Raw genomic sequence first — 18,729 nt, 5'->3', positions numbered from 1 at the left:
ACCTCTTGAGAAAACAAAAAAGGTCACTTCATGCTTACTCTAGCAGAACATGGATGCTTTGGTTGCAAGTTAGCACTGCAGTTCGTTGCTTCTATGAAGCAGTGTCTATTTGGTTCTGAGTGCTGCTGCCCTCAGGCCTCGCTTGCAGGCTTCCCAAAGGTTGGCTGCTGTGAGAGCAGGATGCCAGTGGCTGAATCCAGCAGGCTCTTCCTACGTTCTTGACTTTAACAGAGAAACAGTGCTTGTTTTTGGTGAGAGACGGGTGCTGGAGTGGTTAAGACCTTGCTGAATGACACATCCCACTTCACATGAACTACTGATGCCACAGAAAGGCATTCTCTGGTGTGGGTTCCCTGCAGCAGCAGCCTTAAGAGTGCAACCTATGACACATGTCTTCAACATGTTTCGCCTTTAAAAAATCAGGCATGCAACTGAAGCAGCTACGAGATTTTACTTGGCACTCAAGGGCCAAGTTGCGCTCTGGCAAGTAGAATCTAATTGCATACCAGCAAATTCAGGTTCCACAATTAAACTGGATTTAGCACCCTTACTTCCTCCTTCCTCCCCAAAAGTACTGTTTGCAGCATGTGAATCCCAATTTGTTTTGTTTCCGCGTGCTTCCATGGCACAGTTTTATTGGTTTTGCATTGTATTTTTGTTTTAATGATATTGTTTGTTTTATATTGTGCGCCATTTAAGAGATTCTTAAAATATCAAGTAGTTTATAAACACTTCTAAATAACGCAGCTGAGAAAACCAAGAAAACAAACTGGGGAAAAGACTTGCAATTCAGAAAAGCCTTAATACAGAGACATCCAAGGAGACACATGTCAGCAGCATTCAGTGTTCCCTGTTTTTGCTTGTTACAGGATCTCTAACCTGGGTCCTTGGTATGCATTTGTCTGAATACACCCCATCTTTTGTGTGTTATGCCTGAGGGTTAGTGTGCTAAGTTGAGCTATTGCTTCACTCCTATTTCTATTCACCTCTTTCTAGGGTTCTCTCATCTGAAGGACAAGAAATATTCCAGCTTCAGAATATTGATTTTTAGGAACAAAAGCTTTGAACTTTCATGTTTGGTCTGAATGTTTAGTCCTTGTATCCTTGCATTCTCCTTTTGCAAAGAAAGGCCTGTGTGTCTTGGGCCTGATTAACCTCAGCATGACACCGCACCCCGTGTATCGAAGTTTCCCTTCCATGATAAAAGCAAAGGGAGAACATGTGCCTGTGACCATAAAGAGGCATATTTACCCAAGAACTGTACTCCAAAGTAACATGCTTCTGTCAGCAGAGTCCAACGCATTATGATCTTCTCAGCTGTGTACAGGGCATTCCACATGATGAGGGAGATACCTAAAGATGATTGGAGGGAAAGGGATGACAGAGGGAAAGGGGAGGTGTCATCTACTGAAGCCACATGTAGAAAGACATAGCCTTCTAAGAAGTGCTGTTGATACAAACACATTAATATGCTCCTTAAAATCTTGCTAACATCATCATCAAATGGAAGTTATAGTGAAAGCTCTTAAAACTGACCTAACAATATCAAATCATAAAGTGATATGAAAGTTTTGAAATAAGATTTAAGTTTCCAAAGCTTGCCTGGCATCTGTTATGATCATGTGCATTTTACACCCAGAACTCTCCTGTCATAGAGGACCTTCTCTTATCAATAGGAGCACTACACATGCAATACCAAAGGCAAAGGAAGGAAGCCAACCCCTCCCCACCCTTAATGATACTGGCAGATGCGTTCATCCACTTCCACCAGGACATTTCTAGCTCTGTTGCAGCCTTTCATTTTCTGCAACCCATGGAAGAAGCACAAGAACCAAAAGCAGCCTGGCAAAAAGGTCTAGGGAAGATAAGACTGTATCTCATCAGGAGCAAAAGTCTGCTTGTATATTTAAAAAACAAAGAGTACCAAGGCAAAGCTAATGCCCTACACTACCTGCTGAGGAAGAGCAAGTTGCATTAGCTATTCCTGTCCCCTTCTTTGGCTCCATACACATTAAAAGACAGATGTGTTTTACCCATTCAACTCTAGGCAAGAGGAAATACTCAGACATGATGGGTATGGGGAGGGGAAAGTACAGTACTGGGAGATGTACAACACCATACATCTAAAGGACTAGGATGCCACTTTAAACAGTAATGGCTTCCCACAAATAATTTTGGGAGCTGTAGTTCGTTCAGGGCTCTGAGAGCTGTTAGGAGAGCCCTATTCCTATCAGAGAACTACAATTCCCAGAGTTCCCTATGAAGGGGGATTGACTGTTAAACCACTCTGGAAATAGGAGTCTTAGCACCCTTAACAAACAGCAGCTCTTAGAATCCTCTTTTTTTTCCTAAGGGGAGAGCATGACTGTTTAAAATTGTGGCATAGTGCTTTTTTACATGAGTGTTGTGAATATAGCCACCGAGGAACACAAAACTGCTGCATGCCCACTTGCTACCACTAGGCGATGCTACAGGCTTACAGGATAAGTCAATAAAGAGTTTTCCAGCTGCACTAGAATTGCCTCTGACTACCAGACACAAGCCTGCAATTATAAGAAGAATGCATTGCCTTCCTTCTTACGTAGTTGTGCCCAGCACAAGCTGGCTTTGTCTCAAAATATCTTCCAGAAAAAGCAACAGGAATGTGGCGCTATGGATACTGCAATAGTTCCTAAAGCAGCTAGCCAGATAGCAGGTAATGCTTCTCCACCGGCAGGGGTGGGGCCGGGAGAGAGATCCCCTGAACTTACAAAACTAGCTGACTGGTTGCTGGCATCCAGCTGTCTCACGTTGCAATGGAGGAGTGTGCCTTCGGGGGTATAAGGAAATACTAGCTGGCTTCTCCCTAAACCTAGTTTTCCAGATATATAAAGTTTGTTGTTTTGTGGAGAAACATTCTGTGGTGCTTGTTAACACCCACCCACACTGTAGAGGGTTCAATCTAGAAACAGTTTTACAAACTCTTCCAATGCTCATCTCAGAATAGCTTTTGGTATCTATTGTTTGGGAGCAAAGCCACCACAGCCAATCATTTGACTATTCCAGCTCCACAAGATGCACAACATGATATCACAGCTCGGCTTACTGGCACAATTGCTACAAGTTTATGAAATCTGCGGTGAGCACCATTCTCACCCCATTGTTTTGCCACAGCATTGAAGTGACCAGCTGCTGTAGTGACCAGGACAAGATGATTTCCCCTTCACACGTCACAAGACTTAACAGCCAGCTGTCACAATGTTCCCCACACCTCTTGCAGTATTTGCCACCTAACGTAATTACCAAACTATCTATTGGTAGGGCTAGCCTTGCCAGTCAAAATAATGTGGATTCACCCAATGTCGCTGGTCATCTCAGCAGTTAATCAGATATCAGGCCCTTTACCTTTTCAAAAGGGAGCTTGTGGTCACACCATATTTCACACCTGCTCCATGGAAGTGAACTGGGCGTATTGTAGTGGCAGGGCATAACCCCCACCCCAGGAAATACAGCCCCACTTCGGTAGCATGCACCCAGCTATCATCACGAGATGAGCAATCGGTTAGCCAAGCAGCAATGCACTCACTTAGTAAGGCTCCTCCATACAGACGGATAGGTGTCTTACTGTTGACCGACTCTTCCTCAAAGACAGCATCGTAGAGCTGTTCGGGAAAGGCGAGAGCCTACAGGGAAGAAACAAACTTCAACGGAGAAAGCTTACGGTGCTTCACCCTGCTTCACTCAGAAAAATTGTCCTCAACTGAAGGGGGAGATGAGCATGCATGGCTAGGGAAAGAATAAATGCATGCAGATGGAAGCTGGAGCCCTGGTTAGGAAGAGGAGCAGCACAGCCAACCCATTGCAAGGGTAAAGGCCAATGAGGTGCAAGAGCAAGAAAGAGGAGAAAGGGAAATGCTCATTTTAGGGTACCAAGCATGACTGGCTTATAGACTAGGATGAATAAATTTGTCAGTTTTAGATGCTCATTTCCCCCCTTCTTAATTTCAGTTCCCCACCCTTCAGCATTTTTTTTTTAATGTCCTCATAAAAAAATTGTCTGCATTTCATTGCACATTTCACCTAAATGTGCACATTTCTGCAAACAATTTTCCTGAACAGAACGTATTTTGTATGTTGTTTTCACTCATGTATCCATTTTTAGGCACGCCTTCCCCCAATACATGCATCGAATTCAGAAAACTACAAGTGTCAAAGGAAAGCTGCATTTTGTCTTGTATGTTATTCCATAAAGTACAACATGTAAAATTGAACCAAATTCCACCCCAGCTCAACTTGAGACTCCCCCTTAGAGCAGGTCACTTACCATGATGGCAACCCCAGAAAACATGACAGCTGTCACAAACTGCCAAACCCTGCAAGAAAGGTCAAATGGGAACAGCTAAGCTTTTAACAGTCTAAAGACAACATTCTCCCCCAGTCAGTTTTATATACAAAGTGGCCACTTTTGTGTTTCTAAGGAAAGACACGAGGACAGGAATGGGGGGAAGGAATGACCTGTGGCCCTCCAGATGATGTTGATGGCAATGCCCATCATCCCTGGCCTTGCTGGAGGGGTTTCCCAATCCTGAATTAAGATCATCTCTGTTGACTGAAGCTAGAAGCAAAGAGTTTGTGAAAGTAAATGGGGGGGGAGATAACTGGACTTGTCTTAAACAATTTCACAACATTTGCAAATGTTACAAATGTTAGCATAACCCATTGAGAGGGGCAGGAGATTGACTGTCCCCTCAAAAAAGAAAGGCCTTGTGTCCTGTCTGTGAACCGATTGTCCATCACTCAAGACTACGACAAGGTCTTCGGTGGTTGGGAGAGATACTGTTTTGAGAGTAGTCGTATGTCAGTTAATTAGTGAACATTAGATTGTTTGTTACAATTATTTCTAGCTTCGATGCCAGGCCCATTAGCAAAGTTCCTCCACCGGGTGGGTCTATTTCAAGAGGAAAAGGCCAGAACGATGCCAACATTAATAATAATAATAATAATAATAATAATAATAATAATAATAATAATAACAACAACAACAACAATGCTTTGCCTCTCAACTCATGAGCAGAACATTGCAAGCAATTATACATACTATGGCCACTGTGGGTGGCATTTTTGAAGAGGCATTTTTGCCTGCTCTTAATCTTCACAGCTTGGTTAGCTTTGTAACTCAGGACCCCTTTCTCTACAGCAGTCATTCCCCAGATGCTGTTGGGACTCCCCTAACTATTGCCTATGGCAGCTGGTGGGTCACTGACCAACATCTGGGTGGCCAGGTTTGGGAAATTATTTTTTTTACACTGCTTTTTTTACAATTTTATTTTATGCCAAAGTAGCTCAAATAGTAACATTCTTGAGAGAGCTAATCTGACCCCGTGGGCCAACATCCCTGTGAGGGTTGCTCATGAGAATGGGAGGTGCGAAATGTCCTAGGCACATCAGCAAAAACTTCCCAGCCTTTCAAAGACACCTCTGCAACTTTGATCTACACACAGTTAGGGTTTCTAGATGCTCTATTCAGACAGGCCTTCTCCATTTTGGACAGCTACAAATGTAGGTATGGATCACATCTTGAAGCACCACCCAAACTGTCCCTCTGCTTGCAGGAAACAGATGGCTTACTTTTCCCCCAGACCCCCAATTTAGTGTCCTTTAAAAGTGCTCACAGATGCCTAAAATCTGCATCAAATATTCTGAGCTAGGACATCACTGCAATTGCAAGAAGTATGTTCTTCCAGAAACTGCTCTCTAGAAACCTAGAGTTTATTGTAAGAGGGCTCTTGCACCCATAAGCAGAACTAGGAAGTTCTATTCCCTCTTTTGAACCCCTTTTCCTTACAGCCATTCTCCCATGTGCCAAAGCATTCATTTTTAAAAGTTACTGTGGCAGCACTGAAAATCCAGTACTGAGATGCACTAAACAGAGCAATATCCTGAGTTTCCAAGTGAACTTTGTGAAGAACTGTTCAGATGGTTAATACTAGGCACACAAAAAACTCGGGTGAGGGACACAGTACTGCTTTGGTGAAACATAAGCATTTGCCTCCCACATCTTGTACTAGTAGCTGCCTGCTCCTCTTGGAAATTGCACAGGTGGGGAATTTTCTTTAAAATCCATGGTGCAAGGGGATATGTGCCAAATGCAACAACCTAATATACTTCACACCAAGTTGGAAAAATTCTCCACTCAAGTCTCTGCTATTCTTAAAGTCATTAACAACAATGAAGAAACAGCCTACATGCAGAAGTTCAGTGCCAATATTGCAGCCCTTCCTTCAGCTCATTTTGCCCTTGACTAATAGTCTGAGCACAGAGATTCTGCTTGCAAACTTACCTGAGCCCTAAGGGTTCCTTCACAGCAAACTTGATTTCATTGCCCAAGACTTGGCTGATCTGAAATTCAAAGGAAAGAGTAAGGTAACTGACTCAGACTCAGCCTGCAAAAACATTGTCTGGAAGGGGTAGGGGTGGTATAGAATCCTAGACTTACCACCCACATATTTTCCTACAGAGAATGAAGTGCAATATATACTTTGCTCTACAGATCTCAATTTGCAGAATTAGTCTGCAATGATTATAAGAACCACAGGGTGAAATTATGGCAGCTTAAATATTTTTCTGACATTCTAAACCAGAGATTGGAAGCCTGTGGCTCCCCAGATATTGTTAGACTACAACCACCATCGTTCCTGACCATTAGCCATGCTGGCTCTGAACACATGGGGGGGGCAGTTTCTATAGTCAGTCATAGGCCACACACTGTGAGTGACTCAAACCACACATCTGCAACCTCTGCAGACTCCAGAAATGTGCATAGCATTGGTAACACAGCACAGACTACAAGCTCTCCTTAGGATCTGAACTGTCACTAAGCAATAGCGTAGGCAAAGCCACTATAAAGTAAAGGGGCAGACCATTTCAACTCTAGAAAGTCTAGGTTTGAGCAGGGAACAAACATCCATACATTTTGTTTGAAGCAGATGAAGCTGCCTTCTAATCAGGCCATCAGTCAATTTAGCTGCTTGACTTCACAACGCTCTGGTTAGGGCTAATGGCATTTTTAATTTAAAACATCCAATTGGTGAAGGCTGGTCTATGCTAACTGGCAGTGGCCCTCCAGAAATCTTTCCCAGCCCTGGAGATGATGTTTGCATGTAATACATGTGTTCGGCCACTGCGTGTTGGGGCAGGCTTGGGTTGTGCAGGTTAAGGACCTGAGAGCCAGAACATAAAAGGCACCTGGTTGGCCACTGAGGTAAGAGAATGCTAGAATAGATAGACCTTCGGCCTGATGCAGCAGGGTTCCACTTTGTCCTTCAGATGAACCGTATAAAAAGAGCAGAAAGCTGTAGACAACCAAAGAAAGTGAGGAGAACTGGATTCTTTACTAATACAGTACACAGCTTTGGTTCCAAAAGAGAGAGAGGCAGACAAACAAACAGACAGAGGCTAACAAATAAAATTTTGAATCCAGCAGTAGAGAGAAACTGAAACTGGAAAGGTGAGGTTCAGCACCTTCTCAAGAGTCCCATTCAGTCTTTACTAGATGCAAAAGTAAAGAACAAAAGCCCTTATTTATTTATTTATTTTTGTAAGTAAAAGGAACTGAACAGTGAAGTTAAAGGTGATGTATTTTTTACCCTGTTGTAGAGATGTTCCATCCTGCAAAGTGAAGGGTCAGAAGGATGATGGGAATTTTAGTCCAGCAACATCTAGGAAGGCCAAAAGTCAGCCACCCCAATACTAAAGAATGGATCACAGCAGCAAAGTCTCTAGATACTCAACAAGAAGGACAAGTCACAGGAAAGAAAGGGGCCGTTTTAGAAGGAAATGAGTACAAAGTGAATTTAAACAGGCTTTGGTTACTTCCTGCCCATCTCCAGCTTCTCATTGCCAGCTGGGGAGAAAAATACAGTTTGCACATGCCATTCTTTGTTATTTCCTGCATTCAGTAAGTGACACAAAGGGAAATATGAAAACTGGCAAGTTGTGTGCACAGCAGAGAGAGAAAACTTAGCATCGCTTCCTCTGCTTCATCTCCTGAGACTTCAAGGAGGGGCCAAGACGACACAGCTGATTTGTGGTGGTGAGGTGGGGTGAGAGAAGGATTAGTACTTCTAAAGTATAATGAGGAAATTGTGGGTTTTCTCCAGGCCTGGTCTTTGACATGGTGCTGAGTTTCCTCTTCAAGCTGATGCATTCAAATACTTCTGATGAGATGGCTTCAGACCAAGTTGATTGTCAATTTCAATAAGTCTTACAACTCTCATGTTTGTGAGGAGGAGACTTGTAGTCTGGAGACACATTTAGTTTAGTGCATGATTGTGTAGCAAGGTTGACTCAGGTAGACTTCCCCAGAACAATAGCAAGTTCAAGATGGCCATGTCTAGGGTTTTGTCAAATTTAATACAGCTCTAACTCCAGGCTCTAGGGAAGTAAAACAACCCTTTTTGCCTAAAGCTACTTTTAGAGCTACAAGTTCTGAGTGTTAATAGTTAGGGTCCTAGTTTTCTTTTAAAGCTCACAGTCCTCAGAGATGTTTTGAAAGCATGATTGGGGGGGGGGGAGAGAGAGAATGGCAAGAAAACATGAAAATCCAAAAAGTGCTAAATTATTTCTCCAGAAGCTGCCATGATGTCTACGTCCATTTATGAGGAATTTTACACACACACACACACTGCTTCCAGGACAACTTGTCTCCTTAAACATATTTATTAAGAGGCAGAACCAATTTTAGAATAGGTTACTGCGTTATCTACCATCTGTACGACTAAAAGGTAACAGCTTAAAAAGTCACAGAATAGCTGTCATTATAAATAAGTTGCTTAGCAACCGCTAGGATTCAGTGACAAAAAGGTCAATCCATTAATAAAAAAAAGCCGTTTGTAAAAAGCAGAGTGTGCACAGAGCAATGGGCATGAGTCACGTGGACGCAGGAGCCCTCAAATTCCCTGCCTTACCAAAGTCACCAGAGAGCTCTCCTGACATGGCAAAGTTGACTAAAAGCTGCAGCAGAAGCAGAGAACTACATGCTGCTGTGAATAGAGAAGAGAGAGATCCCAGGCGGAACCATATGATGGAGATTCCATACACTTCTATCTCCGATCCTTTGGCACCACTGACACAAAGCATACTAACACAGAGAGGAGCAAACGCCTTCCTACCGTTGTAGAAAACCCCAGAGCTGAGTTTGCATTGTTATTCTTTCCCTTAAACAATTGGTATTTTTGAGTTTTCCCCTAAGAGTTATGGCTCTACTTATTTTTGTAAACAAGCAAAGTTAAAAAGAAGAAGAGACCTAGCAAGAGTGCCTCAGAACTTTCCCTTTGGGGTCTTGTTAAAGCACATTCGTTCAATGATTAATCAACACCAGCAACTTCTTGCTGAGTTCTAGGCTGTTACAGTTTCCTTCTATTTCCCCCCCTCATTTGTTTCTTTTACAACTTTCTTTCAAGGTCCTAACAGCCTTAGGATAAGCGCTTAAAAGATAAATAAAATTCTAGAACGAACTCTCTGCACTAGAAGTCATTAGCAAACAGGACACCCACACTCCCTTCAAAGAAGACGTAATACCTGCATTTTTTCTGCACATACCTTTCCAGTTTTGTTTCTTCTCTAGCCTGCTTAACTTACCAAGAAGTTCCACCTGCTACTTCAGGTGATGTGTTTGGATCCTATTTGTAACCTAAGAGTAGTCAACGTGCTAGATCTTTCTAGGCTACAACTTCCAACCACATACCAGATCGTTGACCAAAGAGATGTGCGCCTGGAGGAATTTAGGCTGGCCAAAGCATTGGTGTGTGTGTGTGTGTCCTGGATAAAGAGAGAGAATTCAAACCAGGGATATAATCCTACACCAGGGGTAGGCAACCTAAGGCCTGGGTGGCGGATGTGGCCCAATCGCCTTCTCAGTCTGGCACATAGATGGTCTGGGAATCAGCAGGTTTTTACATTAGTAGAATGTGTGCTTTTATTTAAAATGCATCTCTGGGTTATTCGTGGGGCATAGGAATTCATTCATTTTTTCCCTTCAAAATATAGTCCGGCCCACCACATGGTCTGAGGGATGGTGAACCAGCCCACGGTTGAAAAAGGTTGCTGACCCCTGGCCTACACCATAAACAGGAAGGGAGGGAAGCAAACCAGCACTAACTTCTTGTTAATTTCACCACAGTCATCAATTGGAAATCCCACCCCCTCTGGCTGCCTTTGGTTTGTGAAATATTTCAGGAGGTTTCAGTTAGATATTTGCCTTTAAGTGCAAACTGAACCGAATTTCTCCTGCATCCCTAGTTCTAGCAGGGGGTAGATTTAAAAACACCACCCCCATTATTCCTGGGTCATTATAGAATCATAGAGTTGGAAGCGACCACAAGGGCCATCGAGTCCAACCCCCTGCCAAGCAGGAAACACCATCAGAGCACTCCTGACATACGGTTGTCAAGCCTCTGCTTAAAGACCTCCAAAGAAGGAGACTCCACCACACTCCTTGGCAGCAAATTCCACTGTCGAACAGCTCTTACTGTCAGGAAGTTCTTCCTAATGTTTAGGTGGAATCTTCTTTGTCAGTGTCCTTCTTGAACTGTGGTGCCCAGAACTGGACACAGTACTCCAGGTGAGGTCTGACCAGAGCAGAATACAGTGGCACTATTACTTCCCTTGATCTAGATGCTATACTCCTATTGATGCAGCCCAGAATTGCATTGGCTTTTTTAGACAATGAGAGCCCCTACCAGCTATCACTACCTGCTACATATTCCGAAGTTGTTTTTGCATTCCTAAATGTTGCGCCCAAGAGCAGAAACTGCAGCCAAATCTACACTATACATCTTTATATTGGTTTTATAAAAATTTTAAGTTATCACAGATTCCCTGCAAAGAATTGTAGTTTGTTGAGGCTGCTGAGAGCCCTCAGCTCAAGATCTCCAGCCTCCCACACAGAACTGCAGCACCTAGGGGAAAGTTAAAGGATATTACACCAGTTCAAGTCTGTATTGCAGTTATGGCTTGCGCACAAAGTGGTAAAGAACAAAAAAACCCCTTCTCTCAACACACAAAAGAGCTCCGATAGCTCGAGAGGATATATTAAGCTCCTAACTTGAGTCCGTGACAAATTACACACTTTTTGTAGAACGGCTTTTGGACAGTCTGCATTTTGAAGCACAGCTTTGATCTGGGATATGTGGGAAATGCCCAGAGAGAAAGATTGGTTTTGCAGATGCAGGAAAAAGAAGAAGTGATGGTGTATGGCTGCAGCACTGAAAGAAAAGAACATAAGAAGATCCCTGATGGATCTGGCCAAAGGCCCACCTAAACCCTGCATTCTTTTCTTACAGTGACCAACCACATACTTGTAGAATGAGGACTGTGTATGCAGAAGGTATATAGGAATAAAACTTCTCTGTTCATGGGGGGAATAGAAACACTTTACAGAGAATATTTCTACATCTACAATGACATGTCTCTAATGAGATGAGAACTGCAGCTTTAACTAGCCACCCCCATAGGCCTTGTAATTCAACCCACGGCTGTGAATCTATCATCTCCCGCACTAGATTTTGCAATTAATTGAGATACACAAGAGCTCTGTTTGTTCAGTACAACACACAACTGTTGTACAATTGATTAGAAAGCAGGTTGAACAAGATAATAATTGTAGGGCAAACTGAACAAAAGTCTGGTTACAGATAGGTAGCTGTGTTGGTCTGCCATAGTCAAAATAAAAAAATTCCTTCCTGTAGCACCTTAAAGACCAACTAAGTTAGTTCTTGGTATAAGCTTTCGAACAAAAATCTGGAATATCAAATTCCTTCATCTCTCCTCTGCTTGGCTTCCTATATAGCCTTATCACTGCTGATACTCTTGAGGAGCTGCAATTATTTCTTAGCTTAAACAAAAGGTCTTTCCCCTTTGCTACTAACTTTAGCATGAACTATTAGTCATTCCATGGAGCCTTAGGGCTGAGAAGGATCCTAAAGACCTCCAACTTAATTGTGGGTGATAGTTTGTTAAAGGTCTTCCCATTGCTGGGCAGTAACCAGAATCGCAGCCCTTTGCTGAATGCCAACCTCCCCAACCTTCAGATAACCAGAGCAGTGTGAAAACTGAAATGTTTGTTACCTTTGACCTATGAACTTCTCCATCATCATCCTCCCCTCCAACCCCTAGGATCTTGCGTGTCTTCAGGCGGCTCACAAGGTCTGTCTGGCTGTGCTTCTTCATCAGAGGGGGAGGTTGCTTGGTTGCCATGGTAACTCACAGGTAGTCACTGGCTTGGGCAGAAGCTGAAATGAGAAAGACTAGAGGTTAGAGAAAAGCAGGGTCAAATCCAGCCACAAATTCAAGGAGGAGATGCATTTGGTTTTAATGCAAAAACGATTTGACGCAATGATGTATTGCATCCCAAACCAACTGTGTTCTTCGGCCATGGAAGAATTGGCATTCATTCTGTCCTATGCTTACAAAATTTAGAGATCCTCCTCAATTTATCTTTTGTATGTCAAGGATGAACCTGTGGGTTTAGATGCTTAGCCAGTTGGATAGGTACATCCTTATTTACAAAACACACAGTAACTAAACGCTTGTTCCACTGCTAACTTCACCTTCTTTCAAGGAGTTCACAATATCAAATGGGGCTCTACCCCAAGTTTACCCTATAAACACTCTTGTAAGTCAGGCTAGACAGAGAGAGGTGAGCTGGCCAAGGTCAACCAGTGAGATTCATGATAAAGTAAGAATTGAAACCAAGGTTCCCCCCACCCCAGTCCTTGCCTACCTCTCTGACTAGTTCACCACACTGATCACCCTGCTGAGAAAACTGGGCAGCAGAGCAGAAGCAGCCCTGAAACCTACCCAGTTCTTCTCCTTGTGGGTTGATATTTTTGAGAGTTTGCAATTTCTTCCAGTTCTGAAGCCAAACACGACTGGAATGGAAATTCACTGAAGGCAGCTGCAGAATAAACTTTCTTCTCACAGCATCTCCCAGATAAACTTCTGCTCTATGCGCTTTTATCTCATTAATTATAGCGGGTGGGAGAGCTTTGTTATCAGCCATGAGTTTGCCTTTGCTTCGGCTGGCAGAAAAGTGGGGAGGCTTGTGAATTCAAGGGGGGGCGGTTATACTAGGATAGCCATTTCTGGTTCTATTAAAAAGGCAAGCATGTGATTTCATTTAGTCATGCTAGTGTGTGCTCATATGGCCAAGGCAGAGAAAGAGATAGTACAAGTTAGGAGGAGGAGTTGCGGTGATGGTGGCAGCAGGAGTCCATTTGCAAGACACCTACAAGATACAGTGGTGGTGCAAGAAGAAGAAAAATAGGGAAGAACACAGCACATTTTAGGGAAGGGGAAACTTTGCCCTATATGCTAGATTCCAGGAAGAGAAATAACAACATTTCACGTTAGTGCTCTCGTCCAAAAATCTTATTTTCTCAGAATATGTGCTATTGATTTTTATGGAGTTGGCCTTCAAGTAAACATGTTCAACATGCAATGCTTCTTCTGAAATGTCACATTTTTGATTCAGGTATAATCTGTATGCTTAAAGTGCTTCTCTTTCTTGTAACCCCAGGGGTCCACACAATGTGGTCAGGCACAGCTACTTGAGAATGCAGGAGCATGCAGGAGTTCTTACCGCCTATGGCAAGAGGGCACTAAAAGCCACATCAAACCAGCCAGCCTCATTTCAGACATTCCCCCCCCCCCGTGGTTCCCCCACATAGTCTCAAACATTAAGAAACCCTTCCTGGGCAGGCAGGCAGGGAGGCCTTCAGTGCTGGGATCAAGTTAGAAGTGGACTTCGTTGCTCTGGAACATCTACAAGTGTGTGCCTCTCTAGCAAAATAAACCAGCTGTTCTTGGTTAAATCACATGTCCAATTCCTGTACACCTTAAAAGAAGAACATCGCATCCACTTCCTATTAAAATAGTTCTAGAGCAGGGAAGGGGTAGCCCTCCAGGTGTTGTGGGGCTATAGCTCCCATCATCCCTTACCTCTGTCCATGCTGCCCAGGACTGATGGGAGCTGGAGCCCAAAAACATCAAGAGCCACAAAGTCCCCAGTCCTTCTCTAGAGTTCATTGCCTTCTGGGTTTTTTTCTTTTAAATTGTACTGTCAAGCGTTGTTGTTGTTGTTTAATGTGTGTTGCTGGTTTCTTTTTGCAGTGTTTAACACAAGGCTGACTCCCCTTGGGCATTTTGAAATTTGATGTAGTGCAGTAAACTAGGGCAACAAGAGATTTAGCCAATGGGATGGAAAGAAGATCAATCTGCCCAATACATATACAGTTCCCTTTTCTAAAGATAGCTCATGCAATCTCAAAACATGCTTGACATACTAAATAACAGCAGAAGTGCTGGTATTTGGTCTACACAAATTGTATTCTAGATAGCTATTTTATCGATTTTTGTTAAGTGAAAAGAGAGATTGGAAGTAAGTACATAAGTATAATGAACCTAATCCAAGTATCAAAGCAAAGCCAAAATGCTAACATGCCCTAAAGCAGGGATAGAGAACCGGTAGGCCTCCAGATGTTGGGGCTTTGATTCCCATCAATCCCACCCAATATGGCCATTGTTTTAGTTAAATACGTTGTTTAAATTGTTATTAAGGAAATGATTATTTTTCTCCTTCCAATAAAGTACAGCAGAAAAGTTGTCCAAATATAAACAGTTAACTAACTAAACCTACCAATAATTTCATATTTAACTGTCTATGTATTTCTAATAGTATAACCAAATCAGTAATTTTTGATATAACTGTAAAAACTACTCTGAAAACTTATTACTCCAAAAATGAAACCTTCATCTGGTTGTAAATATTATGATTATACCAGCAAGAATGAGGCTTTCTGTAAAAAAAAGAGATTTAAATCAAGTCTTACTGACTAGTGATTTAAATCAAGTCTTACTGACTAGTGATTTAAATTGATTTGATTTAAATCAAATCCACCCTGATAAGGGCCTTGTTTGCTTTTTCATCTCAGCAGGAGAGACACACCAATACGTCTCCCCAACCAAGGGAAGGGGAGCAGGAGGAAGGAAGGAAGTAGGAAGTGAGGTCAGCAACTCTCAGAGCATCAGTTCAGCACCTGATGTAAGGTCAGCACAGATTAGGTCAGAAAGTAGTGTCTAAGAAAGTTGGATGTTCCTCTCCCTGTGCTCTCTTACCCATGCAGACACGTCAGCCTACAATGCAAGCCGAGATGCATACCAACATTTCCAGCACAACCTTCCTCTAACATACCTAGAAGTATCGTGGCAATGCTCAAAGAATTGGCTCATTTCCTGCTGTGAAAAGCAAAAACTTTTACAAAATAGAACAATACAAACTATTAGCAAAAAGCTGTTGGGCTTGTTTCACACCAACATATACAAAAGGCAAAGTTGAAAGTCTAAATTTTTAAACTTTCAGCTCAGAATTATTATTGTATTTATTTATATGCTGCCTTTTTTTCTTAACTGGGGTTCAAGGTGGCTCACAGATCAAACAGGAAAAAAGTTAAAACATAGAAAAGATAGTCATTAAAAAAGCAATTTAGCACTAACAGAATTAAAACAATATTTAAAGGATCTATTAAAAATACAGACAACAGCAGCAACTAACATCACAGCACTTGCCCTTTCCAGTCAGTTCCTAAAGGCCTGATGGAATAAAGAGCTCCCCACCTGTTGGTAGAAGGACAACAAGAAGTGTGGGATGGAAGGAAGGAAGGAAGGAAAGTTTTGGAGGGATTGATTAAAGGAGTTGTTGAATGTTAAAGGAAGCAGAGGTGTCTCTAGTAGCAGAGTTTTAACCAATGCTTTTTTCTTTAAAAATAAATGTTTAGGGGTACTCTCGTTTTGACTCAAGAAAATCACCATTTTATAGTTCAAATTGGGAAAAATAAATACAGTAAATGGACAAAAGTACAAATATTCACAAAATGTTTAGGGGTATGTGTACCCCCAGAAAAAAGCACTAGACATAACTACTTCACCATCTTTCCCCCATCAAAGCATGAGACACATACTAAGAGTCATATTGGATCAGACCAAAGGTTATCTAGTTCAATATCCTGTTATCAAAGTGGCCATCCAGGTGAAGCCCACATGAAGCACAAGAGACCAATAGAATTCCCCCCAAATACAACCAAGTTAGCAAACTCCTTGATTTAGCACACACACAAAAACCTGTACCACAATTGAGTTCTAGTTGGCGACCCAACAAAACAGCACTAACAAATATTGTCATCATACTTATACTAGGTCCAGGTGTTGCTTGCACTGCAGAGGCATGCTAAACAAAGCTCAGTCTAGCAACTTCCTTGGTGGTTGAGTACATGGCCTCTGGAGGCCATGAACAGATATTCTGAGTCTTGCTCTAACATCCATTTATGAACCAAACACACCCTGAGAAAAACTCTGGGAAGGTCTGCTTCACAACTTCAACTGCTGCTCCAGAGGAGTGATGATTCCATATCCTGGATCGTTACACTTTCGAGTTTCAAGATTTATATTCAACAAGTTCAAATTGCTTGGAGTGCGGCATGAGACGTTTGTGTATGGGACTACTGACTCAATCACTAGCACAGATTAATGAGCATTAAATTTATGTTCAAGGTGCCCAACTCTTGATCTCTAAACAAGGAATGCTAAATGATATATTTTCCTCACAGACCAATACTTTTTTCCATTTGAATGCATCATTGATTAGACTAGATGAAGGCATTTTGTTAGACTGTCCAGAGTGTGTGCCCAGAATGTGTATCCAAAAGGTTGTGCTTTTTGTTTGTTTCACCTTACTCCCACTGAAATACGCATTTTGCTGCAGGACCCGATTCCGCCATTCCTCTCCAATAAGCCAGATTGTAGGGAATTTTTCTAAAGTCGCTGGAGCAGAACAATAGCTGAGAGCCGTCAGGCCCCATCAATGCAGGCATTCGGTAAAGCCGTGAAGCCTCATTTGTTTTCATGGCTTGCTGTTAGAATGATTTTGCCTGAAGCTGGTCTTACTTGGATAATTTTTGTAGCTGGGTGGTGTGTACTTCTGGTTTTTTATTAATTTCATTGGAGGTTGTAACAGTAATTGCATTGTGTAACACAATGTGAGCCACCTTGGGAGGATTTCTTACCTTTAAGAGGATTTCTTGCCCTTCAGAGGTGGCCCAAAAAATCTATTTTAAATACAGTGGTACCTCAGGTTAAGTACTTAATTTGTTCCGGAGGTCTGTTCTTAACCTGAAACTGTTCTTAACCTGAAGCACCACTTTAGCTAATGGGGTCTCCCGTTGCCGCCGTGCCGCCGGAGTACAATTTCTGTTCTCATCCTGAAGCAAAGTTCTTAACCCGAGGTAATATTTCTGGGTTAGCGGAGTCTGTAACCTGAAGCGTATGTAACCTGAAGCATATGTAACCCGAGGTACCACTGTAAAGGGAACTTATGAGAAGTGGCCAAAATAGCAAATGCCCCAAAATAGTCAAATAGCACATTGCTTAGGCACTGCTGACCATGTCAGTGAAACCTACAGAGACACTGACCCTTCACCAGACCTTGGGAAGCTGGGATAAGCAGGAATGGGGAGGAGACAGAGTGCATTGTATAGCACAACTGCACAGAGACATGAGAAGGCAAGGCATGGCTGTGGCTTCCTTGCCATTGTTAAGAATCCAACTTTAGTTGTATGGTCAGCAAACTCTGATTGGGAATCACAGGCTTCTTCATTTGTAATCTAACTCTCTCCTGGATAATTCCCATCCCTCCCAGACAATTTACTCTGTTGATATTTCATTTTATTTAGATAGCAGGTCCCCCCCCCATAGTAATCGTTACCAGCCATTCACAGAGTTTCAGTTCCTTCTCTTTGTTTTATGCAAAGGCAAGCACGGGGTCAAAACAAAGATATGCAGCCCCCCACAATCCTGTCAGTTCCAGACTCCATGGAAATTAAAGGTTGGAGGAATAAAGTACCATGTGGTAGCTGCTCTGGATAAACATGTTATTTCCACAAACACGCCCTTCAGGCAAACTTTGAACCATCTAGCAAAATCATATGCCCTCTGAGCAAGTCTGAAGAAACCCATGACATTTACAAAGTCTCACACATCTCTACTCGACACGGAAAGAAGCCTACTAATGTATTTAGGTGGAGCAAAGTGGGTTTTTTTGTCTCTCTCTCCCCCCCCCCTACACTTTCATGGGACATTTGCAATCATCCTAGGATGAAATATCATGCCAACTGCCCTACGAGACCCAAATCTCAATATTAGCTCCGTATACACCAAAGATTCTGACTCATGATTGAACCATGAGATACGTAAAACAGATTTCTTGAGAGTCCCAACAGGAAAATGTCAATAACAGCTGCAGAGAATAGCTGGATAATTTGCTTAGCAAAATATAGAGAAATTTAATGTGGTGTCATCTTCATGTTACAGAAGCGTTAGGAACAGGCTGTATTAAGTTGCCACAGAATTAAAAGCAACCCTCTTAGAATCGTACTTGTGTAAAGCCACCTTGGTCTGGCGAAATGGCAGGATATAAATAATATCATCACCATCATCATCATCAGTGGCCAGGAGACCCATAGCCGATACCTGTTCCCAAGTTGTATTTCTGACAATCCAGGACCTTGGGAAATCATCATGAATGTTCCTCTTCAAACCCCATTACAGCAAGTCTGACCAATCCTAGCCCTGCAGTCAAGACCTTGCCAGACCTTGTTAAAACAAGGTTTTGCGACAAGCCGACCCAGGCATGTAAAATGT

General features: G+C 42.5%; 1 protein-coding gene across 1 annotated transcript in view; it reads right to left on the bottom strand.

The window, feature by feature from the left end:
• TP53I11 (tumor protein p53 inducible protein 11) overlaps positions 1 to 18,729 on the bottom strand; it is a 54,547-nt gene that overhangs the window by 2,812 nt on the left and 33,006 nt on the right. The window contains exons 2-6 of the mRNA XM_081166864.1: positions 12,106 to 12,269; positions 6,320 to 6,378; positions 4,304 to 4,352; positions 3,566 to 3,662; positions 1,252 to 1,353 (exon numbers count right to left, since the gene is read on the bottom strand). Coding sequence (XP_081022990.1) covers positions 1,252 to 1,353; positions 3,566 to 3,662; positions 4,304 to 4,352; positions 6,320 to 6,378; positions 12,106 to 12,234 — 436 coding nt within the window. The 5' untranslated portion in view covers positions 12,235 to 12,269. The remainder of the gene's footprint in view (positions 1 to 1,251; positions 1,354 to 3,565; positions 3,663 to 4,303; positions 4,353 to 6,319; positions 6,379 to 12,105; positions 12,270 to 18,729) is intronic.

This window comes from Podarcis bocagei (assembly GCF_964188305.1).
Source record: "Podarcis bocagei genome assembly, chromosome: 1".
Taxonomy (NCBI): Eukaryota; Metazoa; Chordata; class Lepidosauria; order Squamata; family Lacertidae; genus Podarcis; species Podarcis bocagei.
Note: the sequence above shows the minus strand (reverse complement) of the source record. Positions and strands in the feature narration are given on the sequence as shown.